Source organism: Leptidea sinapis, chromosome Z (genome assembly GCF_905404315.1).
Source record: "Leptidea sinapis chromosome Z, ilLepSina1.1, whole genome shotgun sequence".
NCBI classification, from domain to species: domain Eukaryota; kingdom Metazoa; phylum Arthropoda; class Insecta; order Lepidoptera; family Pieridae; genus Leptidea; species Leptidea sinapis.
Window position 1 is genome coordinate 29783351 of NC_066312.1, and position 22433 is coordinate 29805783.

Consider the following 22433-nt stretch of genomic DNA (forward strand, 5'->3'; position numbering starts at 1 on the left):
AGGATGGAAGGAGGAATGATCGTTAGACGACAGTAATAGTATGATACCCATTTAATAGTATCACAGTGATAGTGAATAGTACCCCTTCTTCAGCCATCAAGTGGTAGAGTGCAAGCACTATGTTCTCGCTAGAGTAGTATATTCTCTGATTGTATTTCGGTTTAGAGCGCAGCTAGTGTAGTAATCTGGTACATAACACTTAAAATCTTAAATATCTAAAAAAGACGAGCGCAGTTGCTTTTTAATATAAATTCTGAACGGACACTTATTGATACTTCATTATAATGGGCAGGGTATTTCGCTTCCGATCAGGTGAGTCTTGCTAATCTCGTCACACTATCTAATAATAAAACATAACAACTACCAACACCCAAGAATTTAATATTAGGGGGCCTATCAAGTTTAGTAATATAGTTTCGATTACTTATGGATGAAGAGGAGAATTGATCGTACGGGTCATCAGTATTCTTCTACCACACCAGAAGAACATGAGCGTTGCTAGCCTTTTACAAATTTGTACGCGCTTTTTTTTGAAGGTACCCAAATCGTATCGTCCTTGAAATACCGCGCAAGGAAGCTTATTCCAAAGATCGAATTTTCATGAAAGAATGTTTCTTATCATCCGCACTGATGACCTATAGTTTGATTTTTTATTTGGATGGCATTTATGACAGTTGTCATTCTTCGACATTAAATTAAAAAAAAAATGAATCAGAATTAATACATACTGTATGTATGAACTATGATATTGTAAATTCTAGTCTTTATTTTGAATCATTTAATGCAAATTAAATAGAATGTAAACTTATAATAGCTTAATGAAAAAACAGATTAAAACAACATATTTCTAAAATGAATACATTTATTAATATAATGCTTAATTAATCTTATTATAATTCAATGGATAACCTATATTGTATAGAATCTCCATTTACCCATGTTTTATCTCATTAGTATATACCTCGTTAGAGTAAGTGTTCTGTGATATGAACCTACCTTCCCTTTGATACTGCTCTTTTTTACTGCTGGCATATTATTTGAATTTTCCTTCAAAACTTTCTCTTTTCCGGGCCAATTTTGTACAGTGTACTTAGCGGCCATGCAAGCGTTTTATTTACATGATTTAGCCGTAATAGGTTAGATTTTTTTTTCGTAATTTTCTTGAAAACTGTGCATTGCCTTTTAATAAGAGTGGTAGTATTATAATCGTGGACTAAAGCTCCATCAACTACAATATTTTTTACCTCCTAATTCGTGCAACGGGATACTAAGTCCAAGCCAAGGTCCATCCTCTTACCACCCTCCTATGTCAGTTTGGAAAGGTTTACCTCAAGGCTCAATTCTTAATCCCCTTCTATACAATCTGTATACCCGCGACCTCAATTATAGTACTGTAACACCTTTCTGCCAAATATTGCAATATGCAGATGATATTGTCCTGTATTGTCTGACAAGGCTATACAAGATTCATCTAATCATTTAAATAATGCTCTTGATTATCTTGCTGAATATTTAATGCAACATGGACTGTCTTTATCAACTTCTAAAAGCAAAGTAGTTTTATTCACAAATTTAAGACAAAGATAATAATGTTGTTAATAATGTTAAGTTATAACTATATTAGTGTATTTGGTTGGATTAATAATTTCAGGCATCAAGCATTTTGATTGTCTCACAGAAATGTGAGAAAATATTAATACTCTTTACTCTTTGTCTGGTGTCTGGTGGGAAGCTCATCCCTTCACTCGAAAATTATTATACAATGTCTTATTGTACACTCATTTAGATTTTGGCACTAATTTTTTGATCCCAGGAAACAAACCAGGCCTGAATAAAGTGTACAGAATTCAGGCTAAATGTTTACGTATAATATTGGGAGCTATGAAATCCAGAACTATTAATGCAGTGCAAGTAGAATGTGTGAATACACCTTTTTCCCTTCGTAGACAATTCCACTTAGTAAACACTTCATCCCTTGCTCCAAAAATTAGAACAATTAGTTGTTCATTACAATGATAATAATAGTGTACCTGAAGACAAAAGTCCTAGCATTATCAATTGTTACCCTTTATTTTCAATGCACTTAATTTCCAACCCTCAGTAATTTTAGACTAAGTTTTCCTTAGAATTAAATAAAACATATTATAAACTTAAGATTTCCAAAAAAAGGTATAAAATCTACACAGATGCTTCAAAGACAGACAGTGGTCCGGTTGTTGCTACAGTATGGATTCCCTCAACAAGAATTAATCTGAGTTATACCTGCCCATCTTCCACTTCTGTGTTATATTGCCTCCTATTGCCATACTCGAAGCAATTCTATTTGTTAAGTCTCACAGCATGAATAATTCTATTACTCTCTCAGACTCTAAAAGTTGCCTTCAATTAATTCTCTCAAATCCATTTAGGTTAAAAAGTCAGCTTCCAATTATACTCAAAATAGGAGAATCTGTTAAAGAGTTCTATAAACTCAATATTAACATACTTTTAGCATGGATTCCAGGTCGTGTGGGCATATCCTGGTAATGAAAATGCAGATGCCTGTGCTAGATCAGTTGCTCGCACAGATTCCTTGCAGTATTCTGAAATATCCACTCATATGCACACTATGCTGAAACCCAAGATGTATGAGAGTTGGTCAAACATTTGTCAAGTTATCAAAACTTCTAAAGGAAAATTTTACGGAGTACTCCAACCTGCAATTCCTCAAAAACCTCATTTCTCAAAATGTAGAATACATAATAAAGCAATAATCTCAACTACATGCCATGTTTAAACCATGTCTGCACTCCACATTTTCTAGCTAAACTTACAGATAATTCCCTTTGTGATAGTAGCCTTGACGAGGGAAATGTGGGTCATTTGTTCTTCAGTTGTCCTTAAATGCTTCTATGTACTATTATATACTCCCTGAAGATCCTAGTCCAACCTCCTTTAAATGTCTTCTCTCCCTAATTTGCACTCCTTTTGTAAAAACTTTGGGTAAGTATATATATTAAAACGAAGTTGTAAATAGCATTAACCTACCTTATATTTAATAATTTAAGCAATATTTATCTGTGTATGTCCTTTATAGTCTAACTGCATGTATATTATTTGTTTCAGATAAATTATAACACTTTATGTAATCTTAACACCAATCATTACCGTTAAACTTAGGAGACACATACTCAAAGCTTGGTAGTCTACTTTAAAGTGATACTGGCAAATCTGTGATGTGTCTTCCACAAAAGCCACAGTAGTAAGAATATAATATAATAAATATAACGTACAAATACATAAGTAATTCTAGCATACTTTATTATTATAAAGTCGTATAATTAAAATTCATCACAATTAGAAACAATTCATATTCTCATCATAATCAATAAAAATTTATAATATTATGTACATTATTTACAAGATTTCATAAGGTCAGATCATTTCTACTAAATTCTAGTATGGTAGCTTAGGTCTAGTAGTCAAGTTTATGTATTAAGATTGAGAACGGTGTTTCCTGATTGATCTCTGGTCAGCCTGTCTTGTCAGGATCTCCGACACAAAGTCCCTGTGTTTGAATACTCTGAGTATATCTTCGCGAGCCTCCTGTATTCCTTCACAAACAATCTTGCTCCGTTGTATGTTGCCCTGAAAAATTTATTTATGATTATTTTTGTTTTTGTTGTCTCTTTTAGACAGCCAAATAACAATATTTTTTTTTGCCTTATAAGGTGTATATACTGTGTGAACGATAACACAAACATTGGTGTAAATGGATTAATCACTAATTATACTTGAAGTCTATGACTATCATCGCAGTTATTAAACATCTTCGGATAGGATAGGTAGGATCATAGGTGTGCATGTAGGCACTGTGGATCTAACTATTTGTAGTTGAGCTTCTAATAAGCAAAGATTGCTTACGTTAGGTATTTAGAATCTAGCGCAGGGGTGCTCAAACGGTCGATCGGGATCGACAGGTCGATCGCGAGTGCTTTTTGAGTCGATCTCGAGAAAAAAATCCGGTATAATAAACTAAAATCGGTAATTACGTACCATCTTATGAAAAGTATGCTCAGGACATGCAGTGTCACGCTTCAACATCCAAAGTCACTCTTTAGTTAAGCTTAGAACTTTAGAACGCGTTTGTTTTGTAAGAACCAATAAACTCGCAATTTTGAATAATAATTATGAGCTTTTTATTTGACATTTAAGAGCAGACCTCCATTTACCTTGACTAAAAAATGCATATTTTGCGCAAAACTAATATCTATGTCATCGTGACACTTTGCCTAGACGACAAACCATCATCACACATACTTGAAGTCTCTCAGAGCCGATCGATCGTAGTCTAACAATTTTGAGGTAGATCGCGAGCAGTTCAAGCTTGAGCACCCCTGATCTAGCGTAAGGAAAAATATTATGAGTAGGTGTTGCTTTTCTTTAATCAAAATAAGGGACGAGACGAGCACGATGTTCAGCTGATGGTAATGGATACCCCTACCCGTTACAATGCAGTGCCGCTCAGGATTCTTGAAAAACCCAAAAATTCTGAGCGGCACTATCGCTCGTCTTCTTGAGACATAAGATGTTAAGTCTCATTTGCCCATTAAATTCACTAGCTATGGCGCCCTTCAAAATCAACTGTAACACTAATGCTATATTAATTTAGGTTCATAGCGAGGTAGACGCTGCCTAATTGCCTATATTCATTCATTCGTTAGTTAGTTACATCGCCGTCGTCTGTTATATGCGGCCAAGCCGTGTTGCGTTAGTACATCAGTACGAACCTTGATTAGTTCGAGTAGCGAATGCGACAGCGGCTTCAGCGCGGCGATGGGCGCGTGTGTTCGTGTGCTAGTTGACGCCGCCTCGAGCGCTCGCAACACTTCCGACAATTCCTCACCTACATCCGCCTCTAACGACACCTGAACAAATATACAATAGTTTTAATGATATAATATTTATAATATACTGGGTTCTTGGTAATTCGACGTATTCCAGCCACAACCTAAGAGTTGAACATGAAAGCAAATAGAAAATTTTTACAAATTTCTTATCATATCCGTATAGCCGAGTGGTTAGCGATCCTACCGGCAAGCATTTATATGATGAATATGGATGTTTGTTTCCGAGTCATGGGTGTTTATGTGTTATTTGTGTATGTTTAAGTAAGTACATTGTATTCAATATATCGTTGTCTTGCAACCTATAACACAGGCTATATATGCCTAAATTGGGGCAAGATAATTTGTGTAGAAAGTGTGTCAATATTATATTATTATATCTCACTTTGACTTTACTGATAAGTTGCTCAAATTGGTTTCCTTTGACTCCAATGCATAAGTTTTTACGCCTCTCTGATGAGCATTAAGTAATCATTTGCCGATCAGCATTTGACACCATGACAGGATTTATCCACGATAGAATTTCAACAAAAAAAAAAAATAGATTTTTAACATATAGTTTGAATAGGAGGTGTTCATTTCTCCATATAAAAATAATAAAACACAAAATTAGTTATTTCTTTTCATTTTTAATTTAATACAGTTTGATCCTTATCAGCAACAGAGTCCATTGATTCAATAATACCGGTGTAATTTTGTTTTTAATAATTATTGGGGTCGATTTCCGTCAAAGAGTTGAAGTTGAAATTAAAAAAAAACTAAATATGTAGTTATGAAGCTTCTTATAAGTGGAGGGCATGACTCCTTTCACGACTTTCCTCTAAGTCTCACAGTTTCCAACTTAGCCATTACCACCCTTCTTAAAAAAATAACCCGTATAAAATAAATTTGTATATTTAACCCCATAAGTAAAGGATATCACTTAAAAGGCATAAAAGGCATTTATTTTCTCAAAATTGATTCCTTTAGAATTCTTTTTGATGTAATTTCTAATAAATACTAGATACTACTACCGCTTCGGAAACAAATGGCGCTCTAGGAGAGAAGAAGCGGCGGAAGAAACTCTCCCAGCATTCTTTTTCTTGAAAATACAAACTGTTATGAGATTCAGCCTGCTAACTGGCAGACGAAGGGATTGGAAAGTAAAGTCCATGTGTGGTATCCTATGACCGATAAGTTGTGCTCTCGTACCAAGTCGTCCATTTGCGCGGTGAGGTGGTGCACCTTCCAGCCCTCGGCGGAGAGCAGCACGTGTTTCCTGGTGGCGATGGCGAGGATATCAGCGGCCCGCGCGTGCTTGCGACGTACGTCAGCCGGCCGCGTGAAGTGCAGGGCCGTGCTCCGCCATCCACACACGAATCCTGAACTCAGCGACGGACCTGCGCGAACAATCAGTTAATTACGAGCGGCCACTGAGTACAAATACAATGCATGCACCTCTTACAGAATATTAACCTTGCTGTCCCATATTTATTCCCAAGGTTCAAAATCAAGAGAATCTTCCAAGTTCCTTCTGTAAAGACCAACCTGGGAGTTCAGGCGCCTCTCGCGCGAATTCTTCGCGAGTACAATAAGTTAAACAATACCAATTCAGAACTTGATATATTCGGTAGTGGGCTGGTCAAGTTTAAAGAAAGTGTTGTTGAACACCTAGCTGGTACTCAATCTGCATTTGTCAAAGAAGTAGTTTTTTTTCGTCTTCATTATTTTAATAAGTTAAAGTTATAATTTGTACTTTCATTTTTTATTTTTTTTTTTGTTTTTATTATAGCTTAGATAGTAGTAGTTCTATTTTTCAGAAGTAATTAGGGAGTATTTTTTGTAATTTTTATGTTCATCATAATTGTCGTATACTTTAGAACTACTAATTGTAACATTAGATTAAGTAAATTGTATTGTATATGATGTGGTGTGCTGTAATAAATAAATAAATAAAACACTCAGTTTATGAAAGTAAGGGACGAGACGGGTAGGACGGAGACAATTGAGTGCCGCTCAGGATTATTGAAAAACCCAAAAATTCTAAAACCTTAAGACGTAAGATGTCAAGTCTCATTTGCCCAGCAATTTCACTTGCTACGGCGCCCTTCAAACCAAAACACAGTAATGCTTACAGGTTACTGTTTCATATTGGGAAATGTAGACCATTTGTTCTTTAATTGCCCTTTAATTAAGTCTTCCTTGTACAATTTTATACCTCCTGAAATCCCTCCTCACCTTCGTTTTCACTCCTTTTGTAAATACTTGTTATAACTAACACAATAAATGTTTTATATAAGTAATATTATCAGTGTTTGTCCATTATAATCTAACAGCATGTATATTTGTTTCAGGTATAATAAGAAAATAAATCTGTTTTGATTCTGGGCACCGGTCATTACTATAATCACTTGTAAATTCGTTTACATAGATCAAATGACACACTCTTAGCTTGTTGGTCTACTGAAACGGAGACATTGGCGAGTTGTGGTGCCCCTTCCACAGAAGCCACTAGAAACAATAGAATACACATATTCGATTCCCGATTCAATCAGGCAATTATTTAAAAATCTATCAACGCAGTTTATATTGTTTTTTAAACTAAAATAAAGTATTATTTCAGTAAAGTATTACATCTACAATATTTAAGATACTTCCCCGCCATGTGCCATAGTCGTGGAACAACCTGTATAATACTACACCTCAATATTGCAAGTCAAGCCATAATGTATTTAAAGAGTTAGTAAATTAAACTTACGTTTAGGTATAGGATTGATGGGCGCTGCGACCGGCGGCGATGGCGACGGCGACTTTTCTTCGGCAGGAGACTCACATTGACGTATCTCACTGCTCAGACTGTGAAACACGCAGCTACGTCAAAAAAGACAGATAATTGAAATGAAACAAAAATTTCGTTGTATTGTAATTTTGAGGACACAAAGGTTTTGGTCGTGGATCGCTGGTGCCTGTGGTAGGTAAAAAAAAATACCTGTTTTCCTGGTTACCAGGATTCCACTTGGCACTATTCATAGTTTTGTTATGGGATACAGGCGGTGGGATTTAGTACGGTAAACAATGCTTTTTTAGGCCATAGAGTACAGACTTTTTCAGACTCAATAAAGTATGTACTTATATTACTGATCCTAGCTGTATAAATAACAGATAAAAGTAGAGGAGCAGAAGAAATATATTACAGTATTATGGTGGAGGTGAAAGGAATGGTTCCTACTCACATTTGTTTTCGCGGCTTCTTCCTGGGAGATATGTCAGTGTTCCTTGGAGGTTCTGGTTCCTCCGGCACTGGCGAGCTGGCAGCCGATATCGTCGTGGAGCCCGTCCCAGGACCCTGGCTCGTCGTCACATCCTCCCATCCAGTACTATTCACGTACACGCTACCAATATTAGCGACTCCAGTCATATTACTGTTAACGCTGTTCGTGTTAGTGATGACATTCGATATATTAACGTTGCCGACGTTGTTTATCGATAAACTGTTCACAACACTACCCATATTGATGCTCTCTATGTTCATGACAGGGCCGATATTGCTGACGCGTCCTACGCTGTTGTTTATGTTGACCGCACCAATAGTGTTGGCATTTACATTACCGACGTGAACCACACTACCGATATTACTGATTGTGCCTATATTGTTCAAATTACTTGCATTGTTAGCATTTAGGCTACTCAAGTTTCCCGATACGTTACCAACACTAGTTATAGTACTGACATTGGCTGCTTGATTCTTTGATGGAGACCTAAAAATACATAACCGATGTAAAAAAAAAAAGAAAAAAAAATGTGTTAATGTGTCATTTTAAGCGAGAAGCGGTCATGCATTTTTAATGTATTTTTTTAAGCAATTGTTGGAAGCTATATATATGTAAGCATTAGATAAATACCCATCAACATCCCGTTTCCTCAGTATTGAAGGTCTTGGAATCATTGAGCTCGCAACAGTGGTGCTGGCTTGACGGACTTCTGGTGTTGTATGTACCGTGGTGGCGACATTTGCTGGGGAATTTATAACATCTTCTAAATAAAACACATTTTAAAGGATTAAGACGTTTTCAGGGGGACTGGGTGCTCTGAAAGGTCACGAAACTAAATTAATAATGTAACTTTTACACAAAATCTATTGTAAAAACACAGTTACAATTACACGCGTTTTAATCTTTCAAAAAGGGTTTTATTTAAATGTGTAACCCTCGCAAGAAAATACTAATTCATAACAACAATGAGACAAACCAACTGCTGTTTATAATTCAAATGATTCAGGCAAATCTGCAACGATACTTCAGAAAGGCACGGGCACTGGCTTGCTTTTGTCGGGATTCTTACATATTGCACATGAAGCACTGAAACTTGCAACAAGTTTCAAGACGTTTTTATCTTATTTTAATGCACTGTTATTGGCCAATTGATCCCCTTAACATCAGATGGGCCATTTGCCCTTTCGTTTTCTTATCACTCATTCTTAAAGAGGAAATAAACTTAACCAGTGAGTGGGTGAACCCGGTCGGACGAAAGTGTGGTATATACGTTTGATTGCCTATTTGTAATAGTGGCAATATAATAATTACAATATACGTAACTCTGTTATCTATGTGTTTCATACTCTGTATTCTATGATTACATAAATATATTTTTTGCCCACAAACCTAACAGGGGTTTTTGCTTTTAATCGAGTATATTTAAAAATTATTCAAATATTTTTCGGTTTGAGCTGATGTACTTGTTACCAATGCTGTAAAATCTAAGTAAGCTATTTGCCATTTAAATTCATTGATTTATAACAAAGCCTCATCTGAATTAATTATTTTTTTCTGCAAGAACATGGCCAAATAGCGGAAATTGTAGTGGAATCTGATAGAACCTTCTAGAAGTTATGGTGCAGCTCTTAACTAAGCGAATATTTTGCTATAAACCCAGCATCTGTTATTTATTTGTAAGCTCAAAGGCATAAATAAAACTAATGATATTTATTTTTCTCTCAATATCTCATTATGTGGTGTTCTGAAATATTCAGCTGTTGTAGTAAAATAGTCAATTCTTAATAGAAAAAAACATCACAATCTACAGCGCTCTTCAAACTGTAACACAATTATAAGAATCCCATCACATACAATGGGCCTGTAAATGCCGTGTGTTTCCCTGGGAGATAAAAAGAACAGGAAAGTCCCAAGCCCAAGTGTGTTGTAAGAGGTGACTCAGGGCAATCACCAGGGGGAGGCTAATCTGCACAGGATGCCGACTAGATTATGGGTACTACAACGGCGCCTTTTTCTGCCGTGAAGCAGAAATGTGTAAGCATTATTGTGGTTCGGTCTGAAGGGCGCAGTAGCTAGCGAAATTACTAGGCAAATGAGCCTTAACATCTCAAGGTGGCGAGCGCAATTGTAGTGCCGCTCAGAATTTTTGCGTTTTTCCACAACCCTGACCAGCAATACATTTTAATGGGCAGGGAGTATCAAATACCATCAGCGGAATGTCCTGTTCGTCTCGTCCCTTATTCGAAACCGAGACCATTACCTCAGTCATCAGTGTCGAAAGTTACCAGGGCGACATACCTTGTGTGGTATGCATCGAGTACGGCGTAGCTGGTCTAGGAAGCTGCGTCTGTGTGCCCCGCTGCACTTCGTAGTAAAGCTGCGCAGGCGCACTGTTGCCCACGCCGCGTACCCCAACATTAGCCACGCTTACCACCTATACCAAAATAAAACACATTATGGTGAGGACCGACGTCGCCGAGTACTGCGAACGCAGAGGGAACCTTTCGCGGAAGTTTGCTTTGAAGAAATAACACCTCAGTTATGTTATAGGCAGCGATTAATGTATTGGACCGTACGGAATTAGTCTTCATAGAAATCGTCACTTTAAATGCACATCGGTACATATAAGAAGTCCTAATTACGTACAACCTGCATTTACGGTTCTTGGAGATATATGGTTTTTTGAGGACGATGGGATCATTTTTCATAAATTCTTACGAAATGTAATGACGAAATTGACAGAAAATACATTTTGCTTATTTATTTAAAGTATTATGCTGATACAAGCTACTTAGAATTATGAAATAATTTGAAGACGCCAGTGAAACAGGTTATTAATCTAGGGGACCGTTTTTTTGCAAATTAAAATATCTTAATTCAAAATAGGATTCAAAATCATTTATTGACAGTAAAGAACTTCCACCCATTCAAAATACACTACACGAGAAGAACGGGCGCAAGAAACTCAGCGAGCTTTTTTTTTATATAAATATGGAGTACAATTTATTATCATACAATAATCATTTATAATTAAAGAGCCTGATCGCTTCATTCCCACTCTGTGGTATCAAAAAGAAAATCGTTTATGCTATAGTAACCTTTCCCAGACAAACGTTTTTAACAATTCTTTCAAATTTCGTTACACATTTGTTTTGTAGATTTTCTGGGATCATATTGTTAAAGCATATACATTGCCCAATAAAAGACTTACTAACTAGACTTAACCGAGTAGTAGACATAACAAGTTTATGCTTGCTCCCAAAAAAGAATAAAACATTGTATATTACCTTGGCAGGTTGATAGTTTCTCTGTAAGAGTGGCAGAGGTCTTGCAGTAGCTGGCGGTGGTGTTGGGGTCTTAGGTCTGGTAATAACATTGGTGATAGGACTTATTGTAGTTCCGCGCACTGTGCTAGATATCACACTGCTTTCTGCAATAGATAAAAGCAACATTTTCAATTATTAAACTATCAATTACTATTAAAGAAAAGGTCGAGCTTTGTAGAATAATTCCACAATTACAGATTTAAAAAAAAACATTGTTTTAAAAAATCCAGCCTTAAATTATGAGCATAATACTTATTAGTGTAATGTTACATACATGGGATAATGGTTTTATTCTTTTATGTTCAGTAATCGAAATTATGGTATACAGATAGATAGGTATTGTTATTTATTATTTATAGCAAGCCAACTGATGCCCAGTGTGCTTCATAATATAATATCAATTCAACCTTTGGTGCAAAAGATAAAAATCACAGCCACCAACCTATATAACTGTGATACTCTATGAAAAATAAAATTAAAGATACATAATAATCGTCATCCTACTAATATTATAAATGTGAAAGTTTGTATGTCTCTTTAACGCAAAAACTACTGAATGGATTTTGATGAAACTTTATAATAATATAGCTTACACACCAGAATAACTCATAGACTTTAATTTATAAAACTATTGTGTGAATTATCCAAAATATAAAATTAGTGTGAAGCAAGTAGAAAATAAATCTGCAATTTATATGGCAATACAATGTTTGCCGGGTCAGCTATTATTATAATATAACATTAAATCAATAATGTAGAAGCAAGTTCACTCATAGCTCTACCACTGTTAAATGGTGATAGTCCCCATTGATATTAGTTGTAAGTAAATACAGACTGTTCATTATCATTCATTAGAGATTCGTATATGATATGATGTAGCAATCACCTTTTAATACTAAGCGAAAAACAATTCAACAGTGCTACACATCTAGAAGGACATACACAATATGGTATTGTTTCTTCCTGGATAATGATTATTATAATGACTAATAACTAACTTTGCTGTCATAACAAGTCAAAAGATGTAGAAGATTGCCTTTTTTTTAAATGAAAATAAGGGACGTGACGAGCAGTACGTTCAGCTCATGGTAATTGATACGCCCTACTCATTGCAATGCATTGCCGCTCAGGATTCTTGAAAAACCCAAAAATTCTGAGCGTCACTACAATTGCGCTAGTCACCTTGAGAAATAAGATGTTAAGACTCATTTGCCAAGTCATTTCACTAGCTACGGCGTCCTTCAGAACGAAATACAATAATGCTAATTACTGCTTCACGGCCGAAATAGGCGCCATTGTAGTATCTACACTAGCCAGCATCCTGTGCAAAGGAGCCTCCCACTGGAAGGCCTGCTAGTAGATTAGCTGCTTAAGCTACATTTAATATCCCCGCCTCCATGAAATGCCTCCTCTCCCTAGTTTTGACTAGTTTTTACATATTTTATGTAGGTATTTTATGTAATTAACACAATAAATGTTTTATTACACACACAGACAGTGTTTGTCCATTATAATCTAACAGTATGTATACTTTGTTTCAGGTATAATAATAAAATAAAAACTTGTTCAATCTTGGCACTGTTCATTACAGTAAACACTGTTAAATTTGTTAACACCGATGAAATAACACACACTATGTATGGTGGTCTAATGAAACATGACATTGGCTGAATTGTGGTATCCCTTCCATAGATGCCACAGTAGGAAGAATAGAATGCATTTAATACCAGCATTTATACTGGAAAAATAATCCCAAGCAGGTTACCATCCAGGTTATGTTCATGCAAAAAATTAGAGTAAGAAATATACCAGACACTAGGCCCATATTGGACCCAAGTTGACCTGGACCGAGAGTGCTGGAGAGAATAGGAGGAGGTCTTTGCCAATAGGTACTTCAAAGTCTGGGACAACATAATATAAAGGCTCTGTATCTAAGTTACACCTTTTAATTCTCTAGCCGGCTTACAAATAAACTTGGTATAAATTTATACTTCAGAGTAAACCAAGAGTATGTAAAATGTTGACTATATCACTGACACTATCAATACAATGATAATTCTGAAGTTTCCCAAATGTCAAGCAGCCTTGCAAATAAACGCGGGAAATGTTATATGTCCAAATAAACCAACCATTAGCAAAATGTTTTTGGTTTCTTCCCAGGTATAACATTATAGAAAGTTTCTTTGCAAGGCCGTAGTTGTCTACATATATAAGATTAGTCAATTTGTAGTAAAAAAAAAAATGAAATACAGGCCATTTTTTTAAATACCAGCATCAATATAAAATTGCTGTGGTTGAAAGTTTGTTAACTTACGTGAAAGGGCAGTTGTTGTAGCCAATGTGACTATAGCCGAATGAGCAACTGGAGCGGATTGTGTGTTTGCCGGAGTGTTGGACAGTGTTGGGGCAGGGGACGGTTGCCGCGTTGAAGCCCCGCGTCCCATGCCTCGAGAGCCATACACAACAGCACTTCTTCCTCTATAGCTGCTCAAAAATTCCCCCTTGGCACCTATAAATAATCACAATATCATTCATAGTTACACCAAAAACTATATAATTTATTCGGATGTTTGGGTATATTAAATGTATACTGTTGTAGTAAGATCAATACAAAAAGTGATGAAGCGTGTAAATAATAAGAGTGAAAATTTTAAATCTTTCAGATTTAAATCAAATTATACAAAATAAACAACATTTTTGTTTTATATTACAAAACAAAGTGTGTAAGAATACTGATCACAGTCACAGCCGATTTGTCTCCGTTACAATAGTATCGCATAATGAAACATCTCACAAGTAACGTTTATAACACATGATATGAAAAATAAATGTCTTAATGCAGCTGCAATAACTAATTGTACATTTTACATAATATCATATTATATTGGAGAAATCCCAGCGAAAGAACTTTACAAAAGTAATGCTTTGTTATATTTCAATCTGCTAGACTGCAAAAGAGCAAATAACAATGATAGGGTGAGAATATGTGAGAAACACCTACAGCTGCATGTTTTGCAATAACCCAGTTACAAATTTCCTGCACTACAGTACAGCCCAGTTATATATTATAGTTTGAGCCAGCAGATTGACATTTACATAATTCTCATTGCAATGAGGCTATTGGAGAGACAAATGGAATGTGTTGCTCTGCCAGAAAAATATAAATGGAGGCGCCTGAAATTCATGGAAATAATCTTTTAGGCCTGTGATAGTGTACTTTTGTTGACCACAGTGGTTAGCCAGACCGGTTGGCTATGTGTATGACAATGTATTCATCATTGACACTGGTTGGTTTGCCAATTGCCAATAACTATTGGTTGATCTACAAGGCTTCATACATCATCATAATTATAGTCAACCGGTTATGAACCACTGTGGTCAACCGCATAGCAATAGGGCTTTTTAGGCTGCTTAGGCTTTTTGTTACATGCTAGCCCTGCTATATGTATACACCATTATTGTATCACCACTACATAAAAAAGTATTTCTGAACAGAGAAAAATATACTTGTGGGAAAGGCCACAATAGCTCAGGTATTTCTGAATGCAATGTCTGTGTGACCAGTACTTTGAGAAAAAACAAATTTAGAAATTTAAATACAGTCAAAACTCAATTTTCTGCACCAGTTCTCACCAGCTTCATTTTTAACTATTTTTTATTTTCTAAAAAGTAATCATAATCTAGTCCCAATCTGTCCGAATGTCCGAAAACATTTAAATTTATTTATAGATAATACCTGAACAGTGACTGGGACTTTATTATAAAAAGTGGATACATTTACCCTTAAAGCCATCATGTATCTTATGAAGCCTACTAGAATTATTTACAATAATCCCTTATTTCTAGTGTTATAATAATGAAAATCCCTATGAGAGCAAAATGGTGACAAATTTTGTGAATGTATATTAAATTTTCATAAATGAACAGTCATAATATTTATTCCTTTAAATTTTTCTTTAAGTGACTGTCTATAACCAAGCTGATATATAGCACAAAACAGCTCTCTTTTGCAGAGCAAATACTATATATTGATATATGTCATATATAGCATGACAGCCCACACAACAAAATACTGTATGTCATGATGCTGTGAAACTAACTAAAGTACACTAATCTAGACTAACAAAGATACTAGTATGTGTAATTTAAACATATCCAATGAAATTAGTTGGAAAACATTTACAAAATTGTGCAAATTGTGTTTGCAAAAGGACAATTTTATTTGTGGAAATAATCAAATATTATTACTGTAGCGAAGCTTAAGTACTTATTTCAACTACTTCAGAAAATATGTGTAATATGATTTTTTACCATATTACATTTTTATTACCATAATTTTTTCTCCACTCACATATGGTAGCGAGATCCTTATTAAGATTATGAACTGTAGACTGCAAATCAGATAATGTGGAATGTCTATAAATTAGAACATCATCAGCAGAGAAGTGAAAAGAAGAAGTTAGATTGCTAGTTGGGGAATTATAAATATTGAAAAAAGAAAGGGACAGAGAACAACACCCTGTGTAACACCAGCAGAAACATGATGCTATATGGATGATGCTATATCAGCAACTTTTAATATGCTGCCGACTCCCTACCAAATAGCTTCAAAACCAATCCTTTGTCTCCAATGATTTAATGAAAGTGTTACTTAAATGTTATTACTAAATGTGTTAGTTAAGTCAAGTAAGGTTAAGAGAGTAAGGTGTTGGTTATCCATAGCAAGACGAACATGGTCCATAACTTTACCCAAACTGGTCTCAGTCTTCAGGGTCCAGGTCAAAAACCTGACTACAGTGGACTTTAGTTAGTAGTACTTTAGACGACAGTCTAAACCCCATGCACTCAGTCTATAAAAGAAATAACTAAGTTGTTTATATACTAACCGCTCCAATAATTTAGAAAGTAAAGAGAGTATAGATTTTGGGTGATAGTCGCAAAAAGTCAAAGGTCATATGGTCACTGCAAATAAGCTGAAAACCTGGTAAGGAGTAGGAAATGGAAGGAAGACAAGGTTTGAGCCCTCAGACACTAGAATTGCATGAATATTGTTACAATCAAATGAATCAAGTCTGTACTGTATGATACTGATATTTTTTATTTGCCTTCTATGAAATGAGACATTCTTTATTTCTTCCACAAATGTTGGGTATCCTAGTACTACAGGGCTTGTGTGCATTAATTAAGTAATGCACAGAATTGTGTTCTAAGGATTCTAGAGTGCATAACATGTCACAGCTGCTATATTACAACTTGTTAAAGATAAAGTCCAGCCGCCAAGGAGGAAGAAATTCATATTAACTTTTATTACCTGTCTCTGTCACTTCACACATAAATATAATGTGTCTTGCTAGCTTTAAAAGATTTCCAAGATCTTTATGCTGCAGAAGAGGGCTATTCGTGCGATTTATAACCTAGGTCCTAAACAATCATTAAGAGAAAAATTTAAAGAAATAAACATTTTGACTGTTGCTTCTCAATACATTTTTGATAATGCTCTGTATGTTCATAAGCACATTGCAGAATTTTCTAGAAACTGTGACATTCATAATGTTAACACGAGGAACAAACAACTTGTTATGCCTCCTACTTGGTTGGGTCGAGTTGGTAAGTCTTTTGCTGGGCGATGTATATGCTTCTACAATATGATCCCAGAAAATGTACAAAACAAATGAGTTACGAAATTTAAAAGAATGTTTAAAAAACGTTTGTGTGGGAAAGGTTATTATAGCATAAACAATTTTCTTAATGACACCACGGACTGGGAATAAAGCAAACACCCTCAGGCTCTTTAATTATAAATGTTTTTTGTATGATATTACATTGTAATCCATATTTTATATTTTAAAAAAAAGCCTGCTGAGTTTCTTGCGCCCATTCTTCTCAGGTCTGAGGCAGTCTCTTTTGAATGGGTGGTAGTTTTTGACGTTCAATTAGTGTTTTTAAATCCTATTTTGAATAAAAATATTTGAATTTGAATTTAACAGGTTAAATTATGAAATTCTTCGTAAATAGCACCCGGACTAAGCAGTAAAAGTTTTAATAGTAAAATATTAAGAGAACAACAGGTACATTTACCTTGGCTGAGTGTAGGTTGGGTAGACACTGTAACTGGTCTCACAGCTAAGGAGGCCCCTGCTGCTAGTCCTCTTGGTACATGACTTGTTACTGCTTTAGTAACCAGAACACCACTAGTATTGCTCACCACTGATGTCAAAGCTAAAAATTGACCATTAAAATTGATTTTATATGGTTTACAATAAATAAAATAAAGCATAAATCTCACACCTTATTGGTAAATATACTTGATTAAGATAACAAAATATGTTCATCAAAAATATACCAAAGATTAACTAGCATTTAAATAATCTTTAGTAAGTATTTAAAAGTTTAGCTGTACCTGGTCTTGTGTTGTGATGTTGAATGGGTGGAAGGACCCTAACACCAGAGGGGAGCGTCCTCACTGGTGTGCTAACAACTATATTACTAGTTCCACCAACAATTGGTCCAGCTACATTCACCGTGCTTGTTATAGTAGTAGGCATAACACTTGAAACCAGATTCCCACTAGATACTTGTGCTGACAGCTGGGAACCTTGGCTTATAATTTGTGTGCCTGGACTCAATATCTGGCTGCTTGATATTAATTGAGGTGGTGTTAGAATCTGTGTGTTAGGGCTGATCAGCTGTGTTCCTTGACTTACAATCTGGGTGCCCTAGAAATGTTACATGGCAATTAATATATGAAGACATATGAAGCAAGATAAAATAAAGGAACTTTTAACGTTACCTGCGACACAACGCCAGGGGAATTTATTTGTGCAGCAGTAGCTGTGCGCATTAAGCTCACAGGCGCAGAATTCGTATGAGTAATTATTTGATTAGTACTTGTGGACTTATTTTGGCCCGACATTAAATGAGCCATTTTTACTTCTGTATTGGGCGAATTTTTTACAATTGTTATTTTCTGCGGAGCTAAGTCGATTGGATACATTTTTTCAGTTGTTATCGACCTATCATTTTCAGTATTATTACTCATAGCTAAATATATAAGTTTTAAATCATGGTTACAATAAACACATAAAAATCCCTATTACAAACACACTTTATTGATCTCATTTATATTCCAAACTCACAATTCAATTTCAAGAATTCTGTGCACTGTAACTAATAGTAATAACTTTTCAGTATAAAATATAAATTCACCACTAGTCTATCTTTTTTTGATGCTTGAGGCTTGTCACTTGCAGCAAAGAGAATTTATACACTACTTGCAGGGTTGCCGTTCTACAAAATTACAAATTTGAAAGTCCCTAGAGTACAGGAAAACATCCGCCAGATTTTTTTTAGAATCCGCTCCAGTCACTGGACTGGACTGTATAGGTACTGACCTATGTACTATTTTCGTGCTACCATTGGGCTAACTGATAGATTATTTATTTATTTATTTAAGATTACCTACAGAAACTGAACACTATAAATAATTACAACATACTTAAAAAAATGATAATTGCGATTCTAATTACAGGCAATGAAACATAATTTTTTGACAATTGTTTGTCGGCTATAAAGTAATAACGAATTATATAAATCTAACAAATATTTTACAACTACTACTACACATATAAAAAGAAAAATATATAAGAACAAATTTTAATTAAATTAGTAATTTAAAAAAAAACATTCTTTTTTGACGGTGATTGTCGGCTAGATACTAATAACGTATTATATATATCTAAAACATTCTACAACTATTTCTACACAAATAAAAAGAAAAGTACACCTATAGAACAAATTCAAATTAAATTATTATTAAAAAAATTACAAAGCCAAAGCTTAAATTCATTTTCAGAATTATTATGGTTAATGTCTAAACCCTCAATCCTTGAACATAGATAGTAGTATGACCGTGAAAGCCTTACTAAAGTTGAATAGGCTCCAAGCCTCGTTCTGTGGAGTAGGATTTTAAACAATGCAGTTGGCTTACGAGGAGGTCGATGGGAAATATTGATGTCAAACAAACTCAATATAGCAGGACACTTAATTTTACTGTTTATTATTTTGTACAGAAAAATCATACCTAAGTATCAAATCTTATGCATATAATATACAATGAATAGTGTCTATAAATTTAGAAAATCTTAACAAGAGCGGACTATTTTGTATTAATCAGTTGTTTATAGTATAGGTTAATGACTACCAAAATAAAAATTATTCATGTGTAAAAAAAAATATTAATAATCTTACATATAAAAATAAAACAATAAGCTTGGTACGTTGTGGTACCTAAACAAAATCAATAGCGGGGTATGGATCAAAATAATGAAATTAATAGTTTTAATAAAACTCAGCATTAAAAAGGCCAAAAGTAGCTAAGTAAATAATTTTTGAAGACGATGGCGTCATTCAACAGTCACGCTCTCGTTCGCACGCCACTGTGCACTAAAAATTAAAATTAAAAAGTGTTTTATTGCAAAAATATAAAACAAATACTATATTTTGCCTCGGTGCTTCAATTTAACAGTCAAACAACTTATAAACTGACAACCGTAACAAGAGTAGGTACAAAAGGCCCTAAAACTACAGCGCACTGCTGTGAAGACCATTTCGATTATCGTTAAAAAAAACAACATTCAAATAAAAAAAAACGCATCAACATCGGTTTATGTGCTACAGTAATATAGTTAGACATACAGACACACAGTCTGTCTATATGTGTGTCACTATTAACCCACACACGAATCTAGGTAGGTAGGTAGGTCCTAGAACCTACTACAATACCTATTTGCGTAGTTGTCAGCTTTCTAAGTAGGCAAATACCTACGTATTGTTATATTTTTATACTAAACCAGATATTTTTGATTAATTTTATACATTGTCCGCTTTAGTTTGTTCATTAACAGTTTTTTGAATATGTATAAATAATACTTAAGAAATCAGTGCTGATCAAATTGCGGGTCGCTTACTTATTATTTTTATTGGTTATTTAATAACGCCCAGCGCAAATAGAGGGGTTATAGGTATAGACTGTTTTCTACATTACTGATTACAGCAATGCTTCCAAAGAGTAGAATAATACATAGGGAATGAATGCTTCGCACAATCGAGCACTCTCAAAAGTATTGCTTTCGCGTGATGCGTTAAATATTTATCAACTGTCAACTGTCATGGTGTACGGTGTGTTAGTCTCCATAAAAAGTTAAAGTTTAAAATTATTAGTGTTGATAATTCTGTCTTACCTTAGTTTTAAAAGGCGGTCCAGTGTCCGTGCTTCTACAACAAGTGTTATTTTTAACCGACTTCAAAAAAGGAGGAGGTTCTCAATTCGTCGGATTTTTTTTATATGGATCACTTTTCCTGTCCTAAATATGACCGAACTTCCTTTTTAGATAGTTCGATATCCACCCGTGTCCCTTTCCCCACTTCTATAAAAACCCTCCTGAGTTCTGTTGATCCCATATTATATCGTATACTTTCTAGATATATTTATAGCAATAAAATTAAATTGTAAATAACGTATAGTACTTAATATATTTTATCTGAAAATAATAGTTTTCATCTATTTTTCTGTATATATTTACAGTAAGGTGTATGCACTTTTCAAAGCTTTGTAGTAGTTGATTTGTATTGTTCGTGGAGAATTAATTTCCTCTCTGCTGCAATATCCCACCAGGTCATGCTGAATGATACCACATCTATATCGGTTAACCGATCCCTATGAAAATTTGAAGATGGAGTCTCTAGGCCCGGGACTGCCGAGGAATTCGTAAGCAGTATTCTTTCTCAATGTCTAGTGAAAGAATATAATAAATTAAATACATGTAGGTCAAAGAGTTTTTATTAAAAACCAAATTGTAATTCACAAATTAAAATACAAGAAAAACAAATTCTATCAAATAGTTTTAGATAATGTAATGAACACACATTATGTGAAAAAATACATAAAAACATACATAACACGGGAGCCCAGTTTCCACAAGGTTTGTGAACTAACTACTTAGGTAGATTTATAACAATATAGCAAAGCAATTTAACCGGTTGGAAATTCGTTCTGAACACTCCTATTAGGTGGCGGGAGGTGTACTTCCTTTTTGATAGGGTTGCCATATCGTATTGTATTCCAAATTCAAAATTTCTGAATTAAGGCGCGACCCAGTGAAATGTTACAAAAAATACAGATAATCTAAAGGTATTCTTTTAAGGGCAAGTGCCATCCATAAATTACGTCACTCGTTAAGGGGGAGGGAGAAGGTAAGCGTGACATTGTGTGGCATGGGGTGAGGAGGGTCCCAAAATTTTATGACATCACATTTTTTCAGAATATAATACTCGATATCTACACTTAATTTATACTATATACGTACTAAACTTGCAAATATAATATAAAAAGTATTTATATGTTGTTGATTTTACTGAAAAATAATTTTAATGGAAATAATAATAATTAAGGAATACTGTTGTTGTAATCTCTTAAATTTGTAAATGTTAAATTGCGAAATATGTGACATCAGACTACAGGGGACAGACTACATTACTAGACAGGCAGGGGGAGGGTGTCTCTCACAAATGTGACCAGCTACGACAAGGACGGGGGAGGTGTCAAAAAATCATGAAATTCGTGACGTAATTAATGGACGGCCCGTTACGCTGTGGGTCGTTAAGTAGGATAATATGATTATTAGTTTATGTATGTATGTTTGTACTTTTGAATTGTCATAATCTCGCGAGTGTCCCTTAACTGACACACTATGTATATTATGATTGGTGATAATCTATAATATAAATTTTTATTTTATGGTTTTTTTAATACGTTAACAATTTAATGGAATACATCATTTTTAGTATTTTCTTTTTAAATTTTATTTTAATTGTCCCTGACTCGTTGTACCTCATGCAAACCGTTGGAGTGTCATAAACTTATTATAATCATTACTGACCAATCTTAAAAATTTCGAATTGTTAATTTTACA

At 34.7% G+C, this 22433-nt stretch overlaps 1 protein-coding gene across 1 annotated transcript; it reads right to left on the reverse strand.

The window, feature by feature from the left end:
* Positions 1 to 844: 844 nt before the first annotated feature.
* LOC126979210 (histone deacetylase complex subunit SAP130) lies at positions 845 to 18686 on the reverse strand. Its single transcript, XM_050828464.1, has 12 exons — positions 18254 to 18686; positions 17864 to 18179; positions 17542 to 17682; positions 13778 to 13972; positions 11425 to 11567; positions 10436 to 10571; positions 8768 to 8879; positions 8099 to 8623; positions 7624 to 7721; positions 6078 to 6265; positions 4770 to 4907; positions 845 to 3627 (listed from the first exon to the last, which is right to left on the reverse strand). Exons 1-12 carry the CDS (start codon positions 18500 to 18502, stop codon positions 3475 to 3477), a joined length of 2394 nt encoding a protein of 797 aa, XP_050684421.1. The 5' UTR covers positions 18503 to 18686; the 3' UTR covers positions 845 to 3474.
* Positions 18687 to 22433: the final 3747 nt, after the last annotated feature.

What these genes read in the sequence shown, in the direction of transcription:
- LOC126979210 (XM_050828464.1), bottom strand. Translation starts at nt 18,502, where the DNA reads ATGAGTAATAATACTGAAAATGATAGGTCGATAACAACTGAAAAAATG. An exon ending in CCAACCTACACTCAGCCAAG is followed by an intron (nt 13,973 to 17,541) that starts GTAAATGTACCT and finishes GATTATTTATAG; the next exon opens with GTGCCAAGGGGGAATTTTTG. An exon ending in CATCAATCCTATACCTAAAC is followed by an intron (nt 6,266 to 7,623) that starts GTAAGTTTAATT and finishes TTGTTCGCGCAG; the next exon opens with GTCCGTCGCTGAGTTCAGGA.